This window comes from Cryptomeria japonica, chromosome 4, assembly GCF_030272615.1.
Source record: "Cryptomeria japonica chromosome 4, Sugi_1.0, whole genome shotgun sequence".
Classification (NCBI taxonomy): Eukaryota; Viridiplantae; Streptophyta; class Pinopsida; order Cupressales; family Cupressaceae; genus Cryptomeria; species Cryptomeria japonica.
The window spans coordinates 230,654,514-230,665,762 of record NC_081408.1 but is presented as its reverse complement, the minus strand read 5'-3'; the positions used below and the strand labels follow the sequence as shown (position 1 = coordinate 230,665,762).

The 11,249-nt window shown below is 37.4% G+C and overlaps 1 protein-coding gene across 1 annotated transcript; it reads left to right on the top strand.

Moving 5' to 3' along the window:
• Nucleotides 1-203: 203 nt before the first annotated feature.
• LOC131027270 (GRAS family protein RAM1-like) lies at nt 204-1,637 on the top strand. The gene has a single exon (XM_059219049.1). It carries the CDS (start codon nt 204-206, stop codon nt 1,635-1,637), a length of 1,434 nt encoding a protein of 477 aa, XP_059075032.1.
• Nucleotides 1,638-11,249: the final 9,612 nt, after the last annotated feature.

Sequence of the window (11,249 nt, the reverse complement as noted above, 5' to 3'; positions counted from 1 at the left end):
TTATTGTTTTTTTTTAACGAATTTGTATGGATTCAAAGAACAGCACTTGTTGGAATCCTGCAGTAACATTGTTAAATACCTTGACAACGAACCGCAGAAAGACTGCAGAGGAAAAACCTACACTATGAAATTATAGATTTCCTCCGTTTCTGTGATATTACACTCTGAATTACTTTCTGTAGGAGGAAGAAACGAACGCAACCATGGCTGAGAGCTTTGCACTGTTTGGGTATAAAAATACTCAATGTTCAATGGGCGATCAGACGGTGCTGAATATAATGTCAGGGCAGGTGGATGAATTTCCATTGCCACAGTATGATGTTTCCATGATGCCGTCTAAATTCAACGGCGAAATGCCCACCGATGGGAAAATTTTTTCGTCTGAAGAAATCATCAAACTCGCGGGCACGCGATATATCGGAGCTTATGCTAATGGCGGCTTAGAATTTAACATTGTCACTCCTCCAATGGCGATGGAAGACCAGCATGGGCTAGAATTGGCTCAGTTAATTTTGATCTCGGCGGACTTAATAACCAGCAAAAAGTATGATCAAGCATCTAGGCTGTTGACGCAGTGTCGCAACTACTCTTCGCAGTGGGGAAGCCCCATACAGAGGCTCTGCTACTACGTTTCCGCGGCGCTAGAGGAGAGAATCGAACGCCAGGCATGCGAAGAGTTGACGAAACCTCTAAAGCCAGCTCTCAATTTCGCCAACAATTTCAACAGTGGTTATAATAGAAAAGAATTTAATCAGGTGCTCGCTTTTTATAACAGTGTTCTCCCGTATGTCAAACTGGTGACACTAACGTCTGTGCAGGCAATCTTAGACACAGTGGGAAATTCAAGTAAAATTCATGTGATAGATCTGGAGATTGGTAATGGGTGCCAATGGTCGGTGCTGATGCAGAGCCTTGCGTTGAGAAGTTCTTCCTATTCGATTAAGCTTCTGAGGATCACGGCACTTGGAATGGATTCGGATGATCTGAAAGATAGCGGAAGAAGACTTCACGAGCTCGCTCATTCCTTGGGGATTCCGTTTTCTTACAGGATGGTGCAGATCAAAAGTATGGAGGAGATTCACGAAGGTATGTTCAACATTAAACCTGGGGAGGCTGTCGCAGTGTTCGCTCCAACTGTTTTCCATAGGCTGTTATATAATTGGAGTCTTCTGGAGAGAGTTATAGATGTTATAAAGAGATTAAGGCCCCGGATAATGGTGAATATAGAGGTTGAAGTTGACAGCAATTCTCCTTATTTTGAAAAGCGATTAGTCGATGTCCTTTTCCATAGCAGTGCTTGTTTTGACTCCCATGATGTGATTATGCCAGATAGACGTGATCCTCGAAGGGTCAAGTATGAGGAAATATTCTGTGGAAGGCAGATAACGAATACGATTGCCTGTGAGGGAACCGAAAGGAGAGTTAGGCATGTTAAAATTGATGTGTGGAGATGTTTCTTCAAACATAAGGGATTGAGGGAGATGAGCTTCAGCTATCAAGCTTGGTATCAGGCCAGATTACTGCTGAAAGAATTTCCTAACGGAGAAGGCTTTAGTGTTGAGGCCAATGGAGATGCCCTAATAACTGGGTGGAAAACAACCCCAGTAGTTGCAGTATCTTTATGGACTTGTGTCTGAATGTGGGTTCACTTTTAAATGTAAAGTATTGGTAAGTCCGTTATGCGTGGTAGCTTCTTCGCGTTCATATTTCTTTATTACTTTTTCTGCTTCTTTGACAATATTATGTAACGACTGTACTATTTTGCTATAAATATTTAGCATTCACTAAAGTTTTATGGAAAAAATTGCATAAATGGAGCAATTATATTTACTAATGGGTTGTATTGTCTATGTTTAAAGTTTATTAAGCTACTCTTGGGATATTGCACAAGATTACTCTTTATCAAATATAATATTTTCAAGGAAGATGTTTAATTCTCCTTATATTTAGTAGATTGTTAATGTTGTTGTTATTAATATTTATGTACAATAAATTTATCTTAATAATATAGTGATCTATTCAGATTTCCTAAATTGGGAAAGGGCTCAAACTTTTACAGAAGAGTTCACAAGTGGAAGAGAGGGAATTCACAAGACATGATATGACCAAAATCGGAAAAGACCAACACTTTTTAGAGGACAAGAAGCTTTTAACTGAAGCAGCGAACCAGAGAACAATTATTACTTCATATCAAACAAAACTTGTAGTTTTTCGATAGGATCTAGAAAACTTAGGCTTGAATCACCTTTAGCTAGGAAGAAGCATAGCCAAGGATAGAGAAACTAGGTTTTGAAAGGAACGCTTAAACCTTCTTTTCATAAGAGCACTTTGAGTTTGAACTATAGGAAGAGTAGCCAAAGACAGGCCCAGAACAAAACATACCAACACATTTTGAAATGCCCCTTGTAACCTGTTACATGTTAAACCATTAAAAACAATAGTATTTATTGAAGTGAGAATGGGTAGTAAGTAACCGAAGAAAATCTAGGAAGGAGACCTCGCAAGCACAACCTCTAAGTCCACCTCAATAGGCCCACTTTGTGCAAAACAATTTTTATTGGAGAACTAAACTAGAGTGTCCACCTCAATAGAACTACCATGCAAAAACAAGAGAGAAAAGGAGTCCTTGCTACTATCTCCAACCTCGATAGGAGTAACAACAAAAAGGGACTCAACAACTCTCTACGATTAGCAATGGGAGCAATATGTAAGAAAGTCTTATTGAAGCCCACATCCATAGGGCCTTTGAGAAGAGTAGAACGATGACCAACATTGCAACATATAACTAGAAGGATATGAAATTTGAAGAGCAGTCTCTAAACCTATGCCAAATCTAAAGATAAGTTCATCATGAAGGGAGAAGGAGTTATAGAAACCTAGAAAAACCTCAAAACCTCTATCGGGACCAATCCACAAATAGAGCTTCTTATCCAACGATCCCTAGCAAAATGCAAAACCAGCCAAATGGCCTTCAAATAGGAATTCAACCTATCAAAACCCCATATGGACCAAGAAAGCCCACAAGGAAGGATAATGCTTAAACAAACAAAAGCTCTACAGGCCCTCGCATTCACCAATAGACTGTGCCCACCACAGATGAAAATAGATGAAACTGAGATAGAAAGTAACTAGGGGCACTAAAGGAGGGGAAGGTAAAGCTATAACCCAAAGCATCCAAGAAGTCACGTGAGCCAAAATAATAATAGTTGATTTATCGCAACAACCACCATCATCACCAAAAGCCAAAGAAAAAGGGCAATAAATAATCTTGAAGGATGCACCCACCATAGGATGAGGCTCTGAAGATATGATGTGCCATAGAGACAAAGAACAAACCAAAAACATGGAAACCATGTTGCCCCTACGCCAGATCAAGAGGAAGCCAACAATCCCAAAACCTAGAAGCGAGCCCTTAAAGAGAAACAAAGGTTGTAAAAAGGATTGCAATGTCAACCAAAAATAAATCACAAATCCCATAATGAGGTTATGAGTGAAAAATATCAAGTAGAGAGAGAAAATCTAGAAGACCCTTCTACCACAAGCCCTAGGGTAAAAATAGGGCAAGCAAAAACCCCACAACCAACAAGACAAACATAATCAACCACATCTAGGTTGCTATTGCCTTCATTATCTACCTCATTTGAAACTTTTGGAAGCCTACACATCTCTCTTTTGCCATCTTTTCAATTCTAGTTTCAAGAGCTTAATGACTTGGTGGTCTGTTAGTGTTGTTATTTGTATCTTTAATATAAATCATCTAAGTGACTTAATGATTTGTTTTTTATTAGAGGAAAACAGGTTTTGAAGGGCCCCTGAAACTGTTTACAACATTATATCAAAAGATAGTCATTAGTGCATATTAAAAAAGCAAGAGACAACATACATAGAAAAGATAGCTCACCAGAAAACAAAAAGCCAACAAAAAAAAGACACAACACATAGGACCTAAAGAAAAGACATCAGTAAAAACCAAGGGTAGGTAAAGTTCTTTAGCAACTCGACAGCTTCTAGCTCCAATTGCTCCATATTCTCAGAAGTCCTCTTGATTTCCTCAATCTTCCTACTTTGGCTTTGCCACTTTCTGGTGCTTGTGCGGGTTCTTCTACCATGACCGGTCTCTTTATCTTCAAGGCTATCTTCCTTCACCTCAGTGGTGCTCCCAGTGGCCTTTTCCCCTTGGTCACTTTCAATATTTCTAATAAGAACCTTAATGCTATCAGAGGCGGCCTTTAGAATCTTATGACTCTGCTCCACAATCCTTTTGAGATTATTTTGAACCCCTTCCAACCTTTTTTCAGTTGCCCCAGCTTTGTTTTCCAAGATTTGGAAGCTATTATGTTGAGCACTTATGATTTCCTCAGTTTTACTGATAGGCTTGGTAAGCTCACTTAAACAATGAAGGAGAGAACTGAATTTTCCAGTGCCAATAGCTTCTAAAGTATCAATTTTGCTGGCCTCCTAGATTTGTTTTGCTTTTATGCTAGTTATTTCCTTTTGAACCCAAAGGAAAACCTTTTTGAGGCAGCCCATGCCATTTTTGAAACAGAGGTCAATATCCTGATGGGAGCTATCCTGGGCCTTGTCTCTCGTAGGATCCAAGTTCACCTCCAGACCCACCTCCTTCGACTCTGCATTCTTAGCTTCCTTCATGGGGCCAGTTAGGCCCTTGTCCTTAGAAACATTAGGGAAGGGCAAATGACTCTTAGCCCCCAAATCCTCACTTCGCAAAGTCTTCCCCTTATGGTTTTTGCTAGAGATGATTTGAACCTCCTCACTATCTGTCTTCATATCATCATTAGTCTTATCTTCTTCCTCATACCAGCTATCATCATCCTCCCTCTTCTACTTCCTTCTAGCCGATCCTTTACCCTGATCCTCTTGCCTTGTTTTCCTTTTTCACTTGCTCGACCCATAAATGTGGGGGTCATCCTCAACCTTAGCTTCTATGTCATAAGCTTCACCCTCATCATCATCATCAGACTTATCCAAATCCTCGTCCGACTCAGAAACCTCTACAATATTCAGTTGAACCATGGTATTCTTGATGTGGTTTTACAAAACCACCATAAGACCTTACTGCATAGCAGGATTGGTTTTGGGATTAGAGATAGCATCCATAATCCTAGGATTTAGGGTATAGAACAAGTAATAGGGAATGAAATTTTTTTCCTTATACCAAAAATGGTTGACAATAACAAAATGATAGCTATAAACCCTTGTAAATCAGCCATCTAAAGTAATAAATTCCATAATTACAAACAAAACCCGATTCTAGATCATCTTGATTACCTTAGGGGAGTAGTAAGTGTGTTTGCCCTTCACTAGCCTAGCTTTCTCCTCCCCGTCCTTCAGGAATTTCTTTACAGCAACATCCGATAGCTTCCTATCATTTTAGAATTTGATGCCCTCTATCGGAAAACCCGTAGCCTTAGCAATCATGGTCTAATTCACCTTTACCTTCGTACTGTCAATGGTCAATGTGCCCTTATTCCACCCATTTTTGAAATTTCTTGTGATTTCTGACCATCTTTCTTGCATCCTCTCCATGTAATATGTCATTTTTTCTTCTTCCAACACAACCGAGACCTGGGGATAGTCATTGTTAGTGTTGTTTCATTAAAGGAGAAAACTAGTTCTTACAGATGGATAGATGTGTCACTGAATAAATCATATGTTCTAGATGTTCTAAAAAGGTGGCACTGAACCCTACACAACTCTCCTTTGCCATCTTTTCAATTCTAGTTTCAAGACCTTAATGACTTGCTGATTTGTTAGTGTAGTTATTATTATCTTTAATATAAATCATCTAAGTGACTTAATGATTTGTTAGTGTTGTTTCATTAAAGGAGAAAACTAGTTTTTACAGATGGATAGATGTTTCACCGAAACAATCATATGATCTAGATGTTTTACAGATGTGGTTGCTCTAGGTGTATCGATGGATTTTGTTCCGATTGATTAAATTTGGCAGAAGAGAGATTCAAACTCCCAAGATTTCACTTCTGAAGTTACCTCACGTCCATTGCGCCACACGAACTGCTTTATCCTATAAATAGCAGATGTTTAATTTATAGTGAATAGTTTCGGATTTGGTGGGACCGAGCAGGTCAAATCTCTGACCTCCATGTTACCCGCTCTTTGCTGACTCCACTACCATGCCTACAAACATTTAGGGATTCACTATGGTTGAAATTATTTTTAATGTATGGTGGTCTGAAAACTGAAGGGGCTTGCATTTATCTTGAGTCTTCCCAATTTATATCTTGCCTCTAACAAACCCTTAAATTTATATAAGATTCTTAAAGATTTTTAAGGTGATCGAATAATATGAGCCATGGGAACTTTAGAATGTTAATTTTTAAAAAGGATTTACATTCTAAAAGGGTTTTGATTAGATTTAAGGGCCTAATTTAAATGATAAGGGAAATAATTTGGAGATGATATTGTTAACCCATTTTTGTGCATGTAAAATAGTATTAAAGGGGGATGATTTTTCTAATGGAGAACATGGGAGAATTGTGAGTGATTTGTGAGACAATTTTTGGAGAGCTAAGCCATTTAGAGTGTTAGCTTGTGATAGTGAATTGTTCATCTTTGTACATTGGGAGCTTGAACTCAAGCTTGTTGTACTTGTTGAAGAAGGAATTTTTACAATTCATTATAATCCAAGAAGATGTGAGGAGACTTTGTAACAAGTTAAAGACCTTGTAACCTTTTTCTGGAGCATAATCAAGGATCGATCACTTTGTTGGAGAGGAACCAAGAGACGTGGCCATTTGGTCAACTTCATTATCAACTCCTATTTCCTTGTCTTCGCTTCTTTCTCTCAATTGATAATTTGTTAATTAATTATTGTGATGATTAGTTAATCATTTCATTTTCAATTCCAAGACCTTCAATTTAATCATTGTAAAAGTTAACATCTCACATGCAATAATCATAGATCCTAACATCAGACCAAGTGGTATCAAAGCTTGTTTGACTATTTTTTGCAGAGGTGTACGTTAACATGATCTAAGAGCCAAAGAGGTGAAGGCAAATTTGTAGAGTATAAACCTGAGATCAGTAAACGAAGGACATTCCCACAAAGGATATCAAAATTTGCGACTGAATATGAATAGCCCAATCTTAATGAAAGAAATTTTCAGAAAGCCTTTTTTGAAATGAAGGATTTGGTGGAAGTACTCTACAAAGAGAGGAAAGAATGAATGAAGCATGGAAAAGGAGATTCAACCAAGGACCATGAAGATTGAGAGGACAAAGGGAAGCAACTGGGAGGTGTTGATTCACCACCAAAAGCTCCTCCATCTCCTTCTTTTCCTTCTTCCCCTTCTTCTTCTTCTACTTTTGTTCATTCTTTCAAGAGCACATCTAAGCTTGTAATTAAATTAGATGTAAAATTTTAATTAGCTAAGTACTGTGGGGATTTAGATGCTAAAAAGCAGGGTGAATGGGTCCAATAGGTAGAAGTTTACTATAGGATTCAAGGCCTAGAAGAAGATTCTTCTAGGATCCAGTTAGATACTCATTGGTTGGAAGGAACATCTCTCACGTAGTGGGAGAGTATGACTTGAGAAAAAATTCCTCGCCATGGTAATGTTGGCATTACTTGGATGAATTTTTTTGCTTCTCTTAGGGAGCAAGTTTATTATTTGGGTCATATAAAATAATTGAAAATGAATTGGCAAACCTTTAGGAAAGCTAAGGGTTAATCTAGCCAAGATTACACCCATGAGTTTAGAAAATGAGCTATTTCTTTGAATATTCTATTGTATACTTAGGATACATTGCTTAAGTACATAGGTGGTTTGCATTCTTACCTAAGACATTCTATTTTGATGTTTGAATCCTAGTAATTTGGATGAAGGTAGTGTTCAAGCCACACATCTAGTGTCTAGGGGTAAGAATATTGGCAATGATAGTTTTGTACAAAAGTCATCTGAAGTTGCAGAAATAGAAAAAGGAAATAAGATAGCTACCACTAAGAAGAATGATGATCATCTCACATGATCTCATTGTGATTGGAAAGGGCATTGTGAAGATCATTGCTAGCAGCTGCATCCTAAATTAAAGCCAAAATGGGCTCGAAAACATAAAGGTAAAGAGAAGGTCATTAATATTGTAATGGATCTGTGTTTAGAGTCTGAAGATGAAACTAAGATAATGGAGGTGTGATTGAAAGGTAAAGCTTCTATTTGCAATGTTTTTGTTGCTAATTTTGCTTCTAGTTCCCAAGTGTATGATGTAACTAAAGATAAGAAAAGAAATGAGCTTTTTCATATAAGGGTTGCTGCTAAACACACTAAAGTCGATGCACTCATAAATAGTGGATCCCAAACTAACTTAATCTCAGAAGATGTTGTAAGGAATTTGGGATTGAAAAATACACCACATAAGAGACCTTATTGACTAGGTTGGGTTTGCGAAAATAATTAATTGCAAGTAACAAGGCAATGGCCTTTAATATTCTCAATATCAAGTACATATGTTGATGAGGTGCAGTTTGATGTAGTTCCACTAGATGTTTGTGGGATAGTGTTGGGTAGCCCATATTTATATGATCAAAAGGCTCTTTTCAACAAGCAATTTAATTAGTATCATTTGTTTAAATATGGCATCAGGTATATTGTACATTCTAATAGGATGAAGACTAATTAGTCTTTTGTAAACATAGGGCAGTTGAAGAGGGTGATTAATGGAAGTAAAGATTTGTCTCTTATGTGTGTTAGGTCAGGTGATTCTAGGCATGAACTTGAAGCAATCAAGGATAATAAAAATTAGATCTCACAAGATACATCAATACTACAGCATGAGGAGACAAAAAATGAAAGCATTGATGATATAAGTCCTCAACTTATGGTTGAGATTTTGGAGGATTCCTTTATTAAAAATGTTCCTATTATGAAAAATAGACATATTATTGATTCATTCAATTTTATATCTACATTGTTATTCAGCTTGATACTAATTAGTGGTTATTAGTTAGTAGTTGGAACAGTTTATGTAGATGCTTATGGAAGTGATAGAATGATGCATATGTTCAACAATATTGTTGTAGTCTTGATTGTGGTGGTGAGCCAGGTGTACAGATGGACAAATGATACTAGACAAGTGGGGAGGCCATGTCCACACTTAATTTCTAAATAAATGTAGCTTTCAGAGGTCTAAAAGCTTTCCAGTGGGGAGGATTGATCCAGGTGGATAGATGTGTCACCGAAAAAATCATATGTTCCAGATTCTCTAAAAATGTGGTAGCTATGTGGTTTCCCTTGGTGCATCGGTTGGTTTTATTCTGATTGTTAAAATTTGTCAGAAGAGAGATTCAAAATCCCAACCTCTCAATTCTGAAGTTACGTCACATCCACTACGCCACGTGAACAACTTTATCCTATAAATAATGGATGTTTTATTTATAGTTTATAGTTTCGGATTTGGCAGGACTGAGGGGGTCAAACCACTGACCTCGATGTTACCCACTCATTTCTCACTCCACCACCATGCCTGCAGACATTTCAGGATTCACTATGGTTGAATTTGTTTTTAATGTATGGTGGTCTGAAAGCCAAAGGGGCTCGCATTTATCTTGAGCCCTCGCAATATATCATGCCTCAAACAAACCCTTAAATTTATATAAGATTCTTAAATATTTTTAAGGGGCTCGAATATATAAGCTGTAGGAACTTTACAATGTTAATTTTTAAAAAGGATTTACATTGTAAAAGGGTTTTAATTAGGTTTAAGGGCCTAATTTAGGGAATAAGGGAAATGTTTGGAGATAATATTGTTAACCCATTTTTGGTCATGTAAAATAGTGTTAAAGGGGGGTGACTTTTGTAATGGAGGGCATGGATGAATTGTGAGTGATTTGTGAGAGAATTTTTGGAGAGCTAAGCGATTTGGGGAGTTAGCTTGTTATAGTGACTTGTTTATCTTGGTACATTGGGAACTTGAAGTCAAGCTTGTTATTCTTGTTGGAGAAGGAACTTTTGTAATTCATTAATGTCCAAGGAAACATGAGGAGACGTTGTAACAAGTTGAAGAACTTGTAACTTTTCTGGAGCATAATCAAGGATCGATCACTCTGTTGGAGAGGGACCTAGAGATGTGGCCATTTGTTGAACTCCATTATCCACTTGTGTTTCCTTGTCTTCTCTTCTTTCTCTTTATTTATAATTTTGTATTTAGTTGGTGTGATGTTTATTAATCATTTCAATTCCAATTTCAAGACCAATTAATTCGTTGTACCAATTTACATCCCACGTACAATACTCATAGACCCTAACATCAGATCAAGTGGTATCACAACTTGTTTCACTAGTATTTGCAGAGGTGGATGTTAACGCAATCTAAGAGACAATAAGGTGAAGGCACATTTGTAGAGTATAAACCTGAGATCGGTAAACAAAGGATCTTTCCACGAAAGACGTTAGAAATTGCAACTAAACATGAATACCCTGAGCTTAATGAAATGGATTTATAGAAAGCATTTTTTGAAATGAAGGCTATGGTGGAAGTACTCTACAAAGAGAGGAAAGAATAAATGAACCATGAAAAAGGAGATTCATCAAAGGACCATGAAGATTGAGAGGACAAAGGGAAGCGATTGACAGGTGGTGATTCGCCAGCAAAAGCTCCTCCTTCTTCCCCTTCTTTTTCTTCTAATTTTGTTAATCCTTTCAAGAGAACATCTAAGCCTGTAATTAAATTGGATGTAAAACTTGAATTACCTAAGTATTGTGGAGAATTAGATGCTGAAAAGTTCGCTGATTGCGTCCAACAAGTAGAAGTGTAGTGTAGGATTCAAGGTCTAGTAGAAGATGCTTCTAGGATCCATTTAGCTGCTCTTCGGTTCGGAGGAACAACTCACCTAGTGGGAGAGTAGGACTCAAGAATAAATTTCTTGCCATGCTAATGTCGCTATGACTTGGATCAAATTTGTTGCTGCTATCAAGAAGTATTTCTACCCTTTTGGTCATATATAACAACTTACAATTAACTGGAAAACCTTTATGCAAGCTAAGGGTCAGTCTGTCCAAGATTACACCCATGAGTTTAGAAAATGAGTTATTGCTTTGAATATTCTATTGTATACTCAGGATACCCTTCTTAAGTACATAGGTGGTTTGTATTCTTACCTAAGAGATTCTATTTTGATGTTGTATCCTAGTAATTTGGATGAAGTCAGTATTCAAGCCACATATCTAGAGTCTAGGGATAAGAATATTGATAATGATGATTTTTTACAAGTG